Source organism: Xyrauchen texanus, chromosome 11 (assembly GCF_025860055.1).
Source record: "Xyrauchen texanus isolate HMW12.3.18 chromosome 11, RBS_HiC_50CHRs, whole genome shotgun sequence".
Classification (NCBI taxonomy): domain Eukaryota; kingdom Metazoa; phylum Chordata; class Actinopteri; order Cypriniformes; family Catostomidae; genus Xyrauchen; species Xyrauchen texanus.
In genome coordinates, this window is record NC_068286.1 from 18,193,287 (window position 1) to 18,206,077 (window position 12,791).

The 12,791-nt window shown below is 38.6% G+C and overlaps 1 protein-coding gene across 2 annotated transcripts in view; it reads left to right on the forward strand.

Annotated features, from left to right (window-relative positions):
* LOC127651141 (neuronal membrane glycoprotein M6-a) overlaps window positions 1–4,123 on the forward strand; it is a 113,556-nt gene extending 109,433 nt beyond the window's left edge. For both annotated transcript variants that reach the window (XM_052136840.1, XM_052136839.1), the window contains exon 7: window positions 8–4,123. In XM_052136840.1, coding sequence (XP_051992800.1) covers window positions 8–160 — 153 coding nt within the window. In that variant the 3' untranslated portion in view covers window positions 161–4,123. The remainder of the gene's footprint in view (window positions 1–7) is intronic.
* The last annotated feature ends 8,668 nt before the right edge of the window (window positions 4,124–12,791 follow it).

Below are 12,791 nucleotides of genomic sequence, written 5' to 3' on the forward strand. Positions count from 1 at the left end.
ATTGTAGGTGCACTACCTGATGGTGCTGTCAGCTAACTGGGGTTACGTGAAGGATGCCTGCCGGATGCAAAAATATGAGGATATCAAGTCCAAGGAGGAGCAGGAGCTTCATGATATCCATTCTACTCGCTCTAAAGAGCGTTTGAATGCATACACATAAAGCATGCGGTCATGCATACACACGCACATGTATAAATATGTAAACACACACACAAAAAGCATGCCCTTCCCCTACCTGAAGACACACGTATAAACTAAACTTAACTGAGTCTAATTTCCATGGTTTACAGGGGTAAGGGATAGCTGGGTGGTTGGGATGGGATGGGGAAGTATATAAATGTAACACATACTATGTACGGGTGTGACCCAGAATGTTGGCCAAGGGGCACACTTATCGTCTACATGGCAACGTCTCTGACGCCCCATACATTTCCATAATTTAGATTATGTTTTATTGTCTTTGTTCCAGTGTCTAATTTCATTTCTCCTTTACCTTCCATTTTTCGAGATAGCACATCTTGTTAACATACAAAGTTGAGTGACTTATCTTTTGTACCACATTGGGTATTGATCTTGTAAGGGTTTTGGGGGTTTAGCTAATGGGATCGCAGAACACTTTTCACATTTTTGTATTACACAACAAAAAATTTAATTTTTCAAGCTTACTCTAAATGGCTAGTCATATATTTTTATTTTATTTTTACTTTCAAAACCAAAATGTGACCAAACTTGTAACTTATGATTTACAGGTTATTTGCTCAGGCTGCCACACTTAAAGCAGCAACAGCACAAACATTTACAGATTATTTTGCAACAGATTCAGTTTTGGAGTGCCAGGGATTTTCAAAAGTACCTTAATGTGACTTTTACTGCTATACTGTAGCTTGGCCTAACTGTATATGCTAGCGGTGTTCAGTATTAACGGAAGATGTGATATTGGTGATTAGTAACCATATGTTAAGCTTTGATGGAAATGGATGCTGAATGAGAACTTGTCAGAAAAAATGGACTGTAGGAGATCAAAATTAAATCAACACGAGCGGTCACTTTGGATTTGCCTTGGGAGACTCTGTGGATATTTGGTTTCTCTCATTCATTGCAAGCCATACTCTCACATGCAAATAACTTTTTCAGGTGTTTTATCGCTTAGTTTTAGATATAACTTTTTAAATGCAAGAAATCAAACAAAACAAGTTTCTTTCATTATTTCTCTGAAATGTATATAGAGAATATCTCTTTATAAATGTATACAAATTTCCTCTCAACACATCTCAGTACTCAATGTTAGGTGATATTCAGTAGATCGTTGTTCATATCAGAGAAGTCTAAATCTAAATGGAAAATGTTGATTGCAGGGGCTCTGCCAAACACTGAGGAAGGTTGAATATAACATTTGTTCATGAACAAATGTTTGTAAAGGTACAGTATTTGCTTAACAACATCATATGCTTCCAGAGGTGTAAAAAGTACTCTGAAATTATACTTAAGTGAAATTATGGATACTAATTGAAAATTTTACTCAATTGAAAGTATCCAAGTATCTAGCTAAAAATGTACTTGAGTGAAAGTAAAACATATTCATATAAATTGTATTTAAGTATTTTTTCTTTGCTAGACTGAAGTCATGAGAGGAGATTATGTGAGAGAGGATGTTGTTAAATTCAGTTGGTTTGAAAGTTGCCTTTTTACTGTCTCTGACGAATGTCATATTTCTCCCCCAGTGGCATTTGCAACCTGATCAAAAAATTATGTTACAATAGCACAAGTTTTGCTAAATAATTTTTATGTGGCCTGTTGTACGTAACATGGCAGTTTCCTGGTGGAATGAACACTAGAGGCGCTAAAACAATGACTTTTATCCCCTTTCACTCAAATCACGATTAAAACGGCAGATTATCAGTTCATAAACACTTCCTTTTGCTCTGTACCTCACATAATGCAATCTTATGACATATAACACCTTAACTATAGCACATGACTCATTTTAATATTTGCATTACATAACCAACTACATTTACATGCTTGTTTAAGTGTGATCAACCTGCGTGGTAGCTCAACTGAGTGTTGCATATGCAATACAAAAGACCGGGATAGGAGTCCTGAAGAGCACGCAAGTTGACACGTGAGCCCAAAGTGTCATAGAAGCACCAAAAATTACGTGCTTTCTTCAGTAATTTAGTTTTTCCTCTCACATTTGCTTTTTTTGACACCATCGTTTAGGTTTAAGGTTTAGGGTAAATCCCAACCCTAAACCTTAAACCTAAACCTAACCGATAGTGTCATAAAAGCTGTTAAGAAGAACATTTCTCTCACTTTAAGCACCACATTGCCGTGATACATGTAAAGAACCACATAATTTTATTTAACAAAAAATATTGCCATAATCACGCAATGTTCGTTGCATCAGAGAAGGCACTCACGAATTGTGATGTCAGAGCACCCAGCCCCTTGAGACATTTAGAAAGATTTAAAAAAATATATAAGAAAAATCTAAATAAGCTTTGGAGAAAGTTAGTAACGTTGTTGGTTTTGTGAATTGTTTTCTGAGGTTTGTTACCAAACCTTGCTGTTGAGCAGATGGATGAATTCAATAAAATTCATATTTAATATTTACTCAGATTCCATTATTTTTATTATCATTATTATCATTGCTGTTTGATAGTTATTATTATTAAAATTAATAGTTGCCTAACAACAACAATAATAATTCAGCAAATAGGAAGTACAAATGCATAGATATTTAAATATGAAGCAGATGTAGAAATAAATAACATGTACACATTTAATAACAAATTGTGTTTTTTGTTTTTATGTACAGTATATATTTGCAACGTGAATCATCGTTTTTGACTTAACATCTGTCCAATCTGTAGAAATAGCAGGCATTTCGAATAAAGTTTAGGGGAAAAAAACATCACCGTTTCTCACTTTGTGCTCATAGTTTTGAATGAATACATCACATTCAGTCAGGCAGTCACATACGGTCTAGTCCCACAAATATTTCAACTTTTCAGAAACTCAAATCAGGTCCGAAATTCCGCCTCTGCTGATGTTGAGAACTCCACACAGCCGACACTCTGGGGACACTCTGCCATTTGACTGTCTGTCATTTTTTGGATGCAGTGAAAAGGCGGCTTCAGTCCAGTAAGAAGAAAATGATCTGCAAATATTTTATGAGCAGTTTTCAAGTTTAGATTAAATTGTAAGGAGTAAAAAGTATTATTTGTTCTTTGGAAATGTAATTATTCCGTTTAAATTTCAATCAATTACTTTACACCCTTGTGTGTTTCAACTAAGAACATGAAAGATATGAACGTGTCGCCATATATCACTCTTCTTTAAGGGAAAATTACAGTGTTTTGGCTCAGACTTTCCTACTTCAGTTGCCCTAGTTTTGCAGTAAAGTGTCTCATAATTTGTTTTCTGACAATACTGCTTTTGTCAGTGTCTCAAAAAACAAACAAGAACAAAAAACAAACAAAAAAACAAGATTTTTTTGTGCACTTATGGACCATTGTGAGTTGTTTGGTGTAAGTGCATTTGGAACCAGTGCTGAGTCCCTGTACTCTTACTAGTTATGAAGTTTTTTAAACCACAAAAGAAACTTAGAGAATTAAAAAATTAAATCTAGTTGTTAATTGTGGCATGGTTATGCATCTAATGGTAATAGTTTTTACTAACTCAACAAAAAAAAAAAGAAGAAAAAAGGTCATTTTTTTTCTATTTTCATTTTTACAATTTTGCTGGAGTCAACTGCTTTTTTCTTTTTTTTTTCTTAATGTGCAGTATTACAATTGCTATACGGTAACAATATTAAGCAAATAATCTTATTAGGTTGTAGTATTTGAGTTTTGTCCTTTCTAGTTTGTGATGATTTTCAAAACCATGTGTTAAACCTACTTGTTATGATGTTGCGTATCCAGTATTACACTGACCTTGCTTTCAGCTCTATCCATGTTCTAGTTTTTTGCTCTTTCATTGAGAATGCTTTGTAGCAGGCAGTAAAATTAACTGGTTTTGTACATAAATGTGCCAACAGCTTGACAGTGGCTTTTTTATTTTATTTGAACTGTAGGTACAAACTTGCTTGCGTAAATAAAGACACTTGTGTACTTGTTAATAATATGCTGTTTTATTGTTCATCATTTAATTTAAACAATATGCTCAATTGTTGTGTGTTTTTGTGTATACTTTATTGTGAGGTCATACAAGTGAACTTTTATAGGGCCTACTGATTCTGCGTCTCTAGTTTAAAACGATCCAAAGTTCAAAACATTAACATTATGAAAATAATAATAATTGTAATTCAAAGGAACTGCAATGTTATCAATGGAATTTCACATGTGTTTAAGTATTCTCTAAAGACAACACAAGGAAATGCTGTAATGTGACTAACAAGGAACACCCAAGTCTGTTTGCTGGCATGACAACAGGCAGGTGAATTCTATTCCAACCTAAATGGTCTCTCCTCTGGGTTCCCACAGTTATGGACAATGTGGATATATTAGGCCTGGAAAAGTAAAAGGAATTGAAAAAATCTTAAAAAATCATGGAAAAGTAAAAATAAAATTGCTCTTGTCTAGTGTTAATGTAAACTTTCTTGCAAGCCCTATTGATTTCTTATTTAAGAGGTAATTGTTATTTGAGTCAGTTCTTTTCAATGAATTGGTCAGTATGGTTCACAAATCAGTCTGATGATCTATTACTGATTCAAAATTATTTTCAAATGACTGGAAAGGTCTTGGGAATGTCATGGTCTAAAAAAAGAAGAAGAAGAAGAAAACAAAAGGAACGTCAGTTATAAAAAGATTAGCATGATTTATACTAAAACCATGAGAATATGTTTTTATTAGTCATCTTCATTTATGTAGCATTTATGTAATTGTTTCATAGAAGCTTTACAGTAAATAATGCCTTACTCCTCCAAGTGAGTAAGCCAAATGCAGCTATGGCAAGAAAAAAAAAAAAACTCCCTAAATTGTTTAGGTAGAAAGAGGACAAAATCTTGTGTTGTGAAGAGTCAAACTCAGCAGTGCCCATCTTCTGACTGGCAATATTTCAATCATTTCCATATGCCAAATTTCAACTAAAATGTACCTAATTGTTACTATAATATTTTATTGTAGAATTAATTAAATAATAAGTTAAAAACACATGAGCCTATTATTATAAATAATAATAAGTCAGGTGCAAGAACTGTCGTTGATATACTGAGTTAACTACTGTCCATGTGCTACTATTCTTCACCACATAGGACAACATGATTAGGCTATGATAAAAAATAAAATATAAAACAATCGAAAAATACCTCTGAGTTCTAGAATATCCTTCATTAAGAGTACTTTAGTTTCAGTTCTGTTTTGAGTTATTTGTCATAGAAATTCAGCCTATTAAGTACGTTTATATAAATAATGAGGTGAAATGAGGCAGTGGTTCTTATTAAATGTACTACACTGAACAATTGTCAATTCACATCTTCTTTCTTACATTGTCAACCCAAGATTGCAGGACTTTAAACAGACCTGTCGTCCTGACGTCTGTTTTCATGAAGTAATTTGAGAGACTGTTTCTGGCCCACCTGAAGGGCATCACTGGACCCTTACAGGACCCCCCTGCAGTTACTATCAAGCAAACAGGTCATTGGATGATGCAGACAATATAGTACTGCATTACATACTGCACCATCTAGACCAGGGATGGGCAACTGGCTGCCCGTCGGACAAGACTGAGGATTTATTTTATTTCTTTGAAAAAGGTATTATGTAAAGATTGCATATAGTTTATGATGTTATTACAACTATTGACCAGAAGAGGTCACTCGTTCTTAGCAGACCTGCTGATCACTCTAGGATTTTAGCATCTTACACTTCCACATCATTTATAAGGTAAATTGAGCTAAATTGTACATCAGCTTGTCAGCGACATGTCCCAGGAACCCATGTCTTTTGTTTGCCTGGATACCAAATCTGTCATTAAAGATTTTAATTTGATTCACAAATACATCATTGATCAACTGATCAAAGAGGCATACAGTATGAGAGAGAGCATACAACAGTTTGCTCTCCTCACAGATGTAAAGGGTAAATAAAATACGAGGGTAAAAGGCATCAAAAGTCTTTACGAAATCCGTGACAGTACAATGCTCTTTCGCTCGTGCTTGTGAAAACGAAAAGTTGTTATAAGAGGGAGAAACTTTGAAAAATGCGAGGACTGATTGTTGAAAAGTCGAATAGAGAGAATGTTCTCTGAACAGCATGTTTTAGTAAAAACGCAAGTTACAAAATAATTAGGCTATTAGTTTTTATAAATATTGTGAAATATAAAAGTTAATATAGGCGGGGTTGGGGAGTAACGGAATACATGTAACGGGATTCCGTATTTAAAATACAAAATATTTGTAACTGTATTCCACTACAGTTACAGTTTGAATCATTTTTAATCAGAATACAGTTACATTCAAGTATTTTAATTACTGAAGAGATTAGATTTTATTATAATTTGCTTCATTTAATGTTTAGACTATTCAATTTGAAAACATTTATCCATATAAAAGATGCAATCTGAGGAGCTTTTGAACAGCAGTGAAACACTTTCTTAAAATGTGTTACAGTCATAAAACTTAATATTCTTGTGAAAAGGAGGATATGATGTCATTGAGGAATTTTCCCTTGGGAGATAAATAGAGGAGCTATATCACATTTCTACATCTTAACAAGAAAATAGTTGAGAAAAGATTTGACAGATGAAACACAAATCCAATAAATACACGATTACATGCCTTGTCAATGTTTTTTATGAGGTTAGGGTATATTTACAAGAAATGCTAACCAATGTAGCCTTTAACATCGTATAGAAAGCTACAACCAATATATCTATGATGAAAATGCATGTTGGAGCGTAACTTTTTTTCTCTAGTAAGACCTCTGATATTAGAACAAAGATGTACTGCAAAAATCTTATTTTTTAATAAGAATTTAAATATTGTTTTTCTGTAAAAATATAAAAAAATCCTTAAAGCAAAATAAATGTAAGTACATTTTCTTACTTTATTTACTTGTTTATAGCCAAAACAATTTGTACTTTGCCAGTACTGAAGAAGTAATCCAAAGTATTTAGATTATGTTTCTGACTTTGAGAAATCTAATGGAATATGTTACAAATGACATTTTACATCTTGTATTATGTAATCTGTAGTGGAATACTTTTAAAAAGTAACCTTCCCAACCCTGAATATAGGTAACAAAATCATTAAAAGAACATTGCATTAGTTGTGCATAGATAACCCACAATAATGAGGAAATTGAGTAAAGGGGTGAACATTGTTAGAGTGCGGATTTGTAATCTGGACCATTGGTAGGAAGGAGAAAATGTTTTGGCCCTCGCCACCTTCAAAGTTGCCCATCCCTGATCTAGACAGACCAGGCACTTATGCAAGGATCCTATTTGTGGACTTCAGTTCAGTTTTCAACACCGTCATGCTCTCCTATGGAATAAATAAACCCAGCTCTTGGTTCCCACCTCAATCTGTCAGTGGATCACCAGCTTTTTGACAGGTAGGCAGCTGTTAATTAGACTGGGGAAATTCACTTCCAGCACATGTCAAATCTGCACTGGTTCCCCCCAGGGATGTGTGCTCTCCCCACTACTCTTCTCCCTGTACACAAACAACTGCATGCCAAGGACCTTTCTGTCAATCTCCTGATGTTTGCAAATGACACTACAGTCATCATCCTCATCCAAGATTATGAGGAGTCTGCTTACAGAAGGGAGGTTGAAAGGCTGGCTCACTGGTGCAGTCAAAACAACCTGGAGCTGAAAATTAGCAAAACAGTGGAGATAATAGTGGACTTAAAGAGGAACACCCCAGCATCGACCTCGCTCACCATTCTAAACAGTACTGTGGTAGCAGTGGAGTCATTTAGGATCCTGGGCACTATCATCTCACAGGACCTGCATGAAGTGGGAGACCATTAACTCTTTTGTGAAAAAGGCCCAGCAGAGTTTGTACTTCCCTCGCCAGCTGAGGAAGTTCAACCTGCTGCAGGTGCTGCTGATCCAGCTCTACTCAGTAGTTATCGAGTCGGTCCTCTGCTCTTATATAACTGTCTGGTTTGGTTCAGCAACCAAGAAGACTTCAAAGGATAGTCTGGACTGCTGAATGGATTATTGGTTCTCAACTTCCTACCCTCCAATTACTGTACACCTCCAGAGTGAGGAAAAGGGCTGGAAATAGCTTTGGAACCCATTCACCCAGCACACTATCTTTTTGAACTGTTACCCTCTGGCCGGCACTACAGAGCACTGAGCACCAGAACAGAAGGCACAAGACTGTTTAATTTCTCAGGCCATTCACTGTATAAAGTTAAAACTGCCCCAATACTCTCCATTGTGGTAATCCAATCATGTGCATATTCATTCATATTTATATTACATTTATATTTATTAGACATATCCTACCTCTTCTGCACAATACTTTAAATCACCTTACACATAACTATATATCTATATATAATATATTTAAACAACATTATTGCCTTACTGTAGTTTCAATGCTTGCCAGATGGTGGCAGTGAAATGCAAAAAATATGCATTCTTTTGACCTATAATTTTCCTATGATTAAATCTGACATTGACATAGATATTTTACTTTATTTTACTTCACTTTTGTTAACAACATGACTAACCAATAATATCGTAGAATACAATATTGTCGATGCCAATACTGATACTTCTATTAATTTTTTTAATAGATAGATTAATATTATTTAATTAATGCTACAATACAATAAAATATTATAGTAAAAATTAGTTCAGTGATTTATTGGGATAAAACTAATAATTTTAAATGTAATTTTAGCCATACTTCAATTAATAATTCAAGTCAGAACTACCCTTACAAAAATTAACTATGCTTTCACTAACTGTAGTTTAACCATGGGATTTAGTTAAACGTCTAGGTTACGTATGTAACCTCCGTTCCCCGATGGAGGGAACGAGACGTTGTGTCAGAGAAGCGACACTAGGGGTCTCTCTTGAGCGCCGATATTCACCTCTGAACTATGAAAAAGGCCAATGAGAGTTGGCAACCAGTATTTGCATGTCCGCACCGGACATACAGGTATTTAAGCGGCGCAAATACGGGAGTTCATTCAGGATTTTTCTGAGGAGCCGGAAATGGTCCGGCCACAACAGTGGCTCGGCTCAGCGACGTGGCAGGGGGGACACAACGTCTCGTTCCCTCCATCGGGGAATGGAGGTTACATACGTAACCTAGACGTTCCCCTTCTGTCGCTCTCTCCACGTTGTGTCAGAGAAGCGACACTAGGGGTCCACTTATAAAAGTGCCATGCGCTGAGCCTTGTACGTGAACTGCTGATACAGGAGCGAGCAGGTATTCTTACGTGCAGGACGACCAACTGTATCAGGCTGCATGTACCCTTCCCCAATGCCCAATTTAAGCCATCAGGATTCCTTATCGTTACCCTGGAGGGGGGAACAAGGTGCTGGCAACCAGTCCGCGAACAGACACCACTTTAGAGCCACTTTAAAGATGCCTGGTAGAGGGGGCTCTGGCTTGATTGATTGTATCTATGACAGTCGATGGTAGGCCGGCTAGATCTTCCGCATCCCTCCAAGGGCCAGACGTGGAGGTTCCAGAGGTCTGGGTGCAGGTGCCAGAGCATGCCCCGTTCCTGAGAAAGAGGAGACGACGGGGGAGCTGTGACATGTGGAGGGAGCGTACTCCACCTTGGTGGTTTATGTAGGCTACGACCGTGGTGCTGTCTGTCCTGTCTAGGACATGTTTGTTCCGAATTAATGGGAGAAAATTCTGCAGGGCCAGAAAAACAGCCAGCAGCTCTAGGCAGTTGATGTGCCAGCGCAGCGGGCCTCGGTTCCACTGGCCTGCGGCTGCGCGCCCGTTGCACACGGCGCCCCAACCCAATTTGGAGGCGTCGGTTGTGACCAGAACGCGTCGGGACACCTGCTGCAAGGGTACTCCTGCCCTTAGAAAGCACAGGTCTGTCCAGGGTTTGAAGGTTTGGCGGCAGGCAGAAGTAACTTTTACGTTGTGCATGCCGTGGCGGAGGATGCCATATGCCCCAGGAGCTGTTGGAAACGTTTTAGCGGGACCACGGCGCCTGGCTTGAAAGAAGCGAGGCATTTCAGCACTGACTGAGCACGCTCGTTGGAGAGACGTGCTGTCATTGAGACTGAGTCTAACTCCAGACCGAGAAAAGAGATGCTCTGGACCGGGGAGAGCTTGCTTTTTTCCCAGTTGACCTGAAGACCCAAACGGCTGAGGTGGCTGAGCACCTGGTCTCTGTGTGTGCATAGTAACTCTCAGGAGTGGGCCAGTATGAGCCAGTCGTCGTATATATATATACATGTACACACACACACGCACACACACACACACACCGATCAGCTACAACATTGCCTGCCTAATATTGTGTCAGTTTGAACCAGTTCAGCCATTCTCTGTTGAGCTGTCTCATTAACAAGGCATTTCCGTCCACAGAACTGCCGCTCACTGGATGTTTTTTTTTCCCATTCTGAGTAAATTCTAGAAAATGTTGTTTATGAAAATCCCAGGAGATCAGAAATACTCAAACAACCCATCTGGCACCAACAATCATGCCACAGTCCAAATCACTGAGATCATAATTCCCCCCACTCTGATGGTTGATGGGAATATTAACTGAAGCTCCTGACCCATATCTGCATGACTTTATGCAATTCCCTGCTGACACACGATTGGAAGATTAGATAAGTGCATGGATGATTGTTGGTGCCAGCTGGGCTTGTACGAGCATTTCTGTAGCTGCTGATATCCTGGGATTTTCACACACAACAGTCTCTAGAATTTACTCCAAATGGTGCCAAAAACAAAAAACACCCAGTGAGCTGCAGTTCTGTGGAGGAAAATGCCCTATTGATTAGAGAGGTCAACACAGAATGGCCAGACTGGTTTGAACAAGACAAAGTCTGCTGTAACTCAGATAACAGCTCTGTACAATTGTGATGAACAGAATAGCATAAATACGGCCACACATCTTAATAATTCAATTCAGGTCAAGCACCTAGCCATGCAGTCTGACTTTACAAACATTTGTGAAAGAATGGGTCATTCTAAAGAGCTCACTGAATTTGAGCGTGGTACTCTAATAGGATACCACCTTTGCAAAAAGTCAGTTTGTGAAATTCCTTCCCTCCTAGATATGCCATCATAAATTGTAAGTGGTATTATTGCAAAGTGGAAGCGTTTAGGAACCACAACAACTTAGTCTCAAAGTGGTAGACCACGTAAAGTTACAGAACGGGGTCGTCGAGTGCAGAGGCACATAGTGCGTTAAAGTCTTCAAAGCTCTGCTGACTCAATAACTGCAGACTTCCAAACCTCCTCTGGCATTAACATCAGCACAAAAACTGTGTGCCGGGAGTTTGCATGGCATGGGTTCCATGGTCGAGCAGCTGTATGCAAGCCTTACATCACCAAACACAATACCAAGCGTTGGTTGGAGTGGTGTAAAGAACATTGCCACTGAACTCTACAGCAGTGGAAACGTGTTCTGTGTATTGACGAATCACGCTTCTCTATCTGGCAGTCTGATGGACGAGTCTGGATTTGGCGAATGCCAGGAGAATGTTTCCTGCCTGACTGCATTTTGCCAACTCTAAAATTTGGTGGAGGAGAGATAATGCTATGGGGTTGTTTGTCTGGGGTTGGCCTAGGCCACTTAATTCCACTGAAAGAAAATGTTAATGCCTCAGCTAACCACGAAATTCTATGTTTCCAACTTTGTTGAAACAGTTTGTGGAATGACCTTTTCTGTTCCAGCATGACTGTGGCCCAGTGTACAAAGCAAGGTCCATAAAGGAATGGTTGGATGAGTTTGGTGTGGAAGAACTTGACTGGCCCACACAGAGCCCTGACCTCAGCCCTATCAAACTTTGGGATGAACTTGGATGGCGATTGCGAGCCAGGCCCTCTCGTCTAACATCAGTGTCTGACCTCACAAATGCTCTTCTGGAAGAATGGGCAAAAATTCCAACAGACACACTCCAAGATCTTGTAGAAAGCCTTCCCAGAGGAGTGGAAGCTGTTATAGCTGCAAAGGGGTGACCAACTCAATATTAATGCCTATGGATTTAGAATGGGATGTAATAAAAGCTCCTGTAGGTTTAATGTGTAGGTGTCCCAATACTGTTGTCCATATAGTGTATATATATATATATATATGTGTATATACCAGTGTAGCAGGTTTTAGTAAGAGGGAAGCGGTAGCCGGGGTTGCAGTTACATTTTATTCCCCAAATTTAACTCAAAAGGGTGCTTATAAGCAAGTCTTAACACTTCACAGATAGAGCTTCACTGATAACAGTCAGAGTAAATTAAATTATTAAATATATGCTTTGCAGCGTACAACTTCAGGTGTGTATCTGGTTCAGACTCTCTCTGCCTCTCTGGTGCAAGCTCGTCTCCGCTGTCACTGAAATAGGACACAGGTGTTTAGCATAAATAATCACCAGGTGATGGCTCTTACCGCTTCCTCTCTCCCCAGTGACAGACATATGACCACGTCCCACTCCACATACCCCCACTGCCCCCAGGCCCCATCGTGCCTAATAACCCTCCCCACCATTCCTGGAGTGGAAATCAACCACAACCATCTATGGCCCGGCCTGTGGACCAGCTTAATTTATACGGCTGAAGTTCCAGGTACCATCGAGTTATCCACGTGTTGGCATCCTTCATGTGGTGGAGCCACTGAAGCAGGGCATGATCCGAG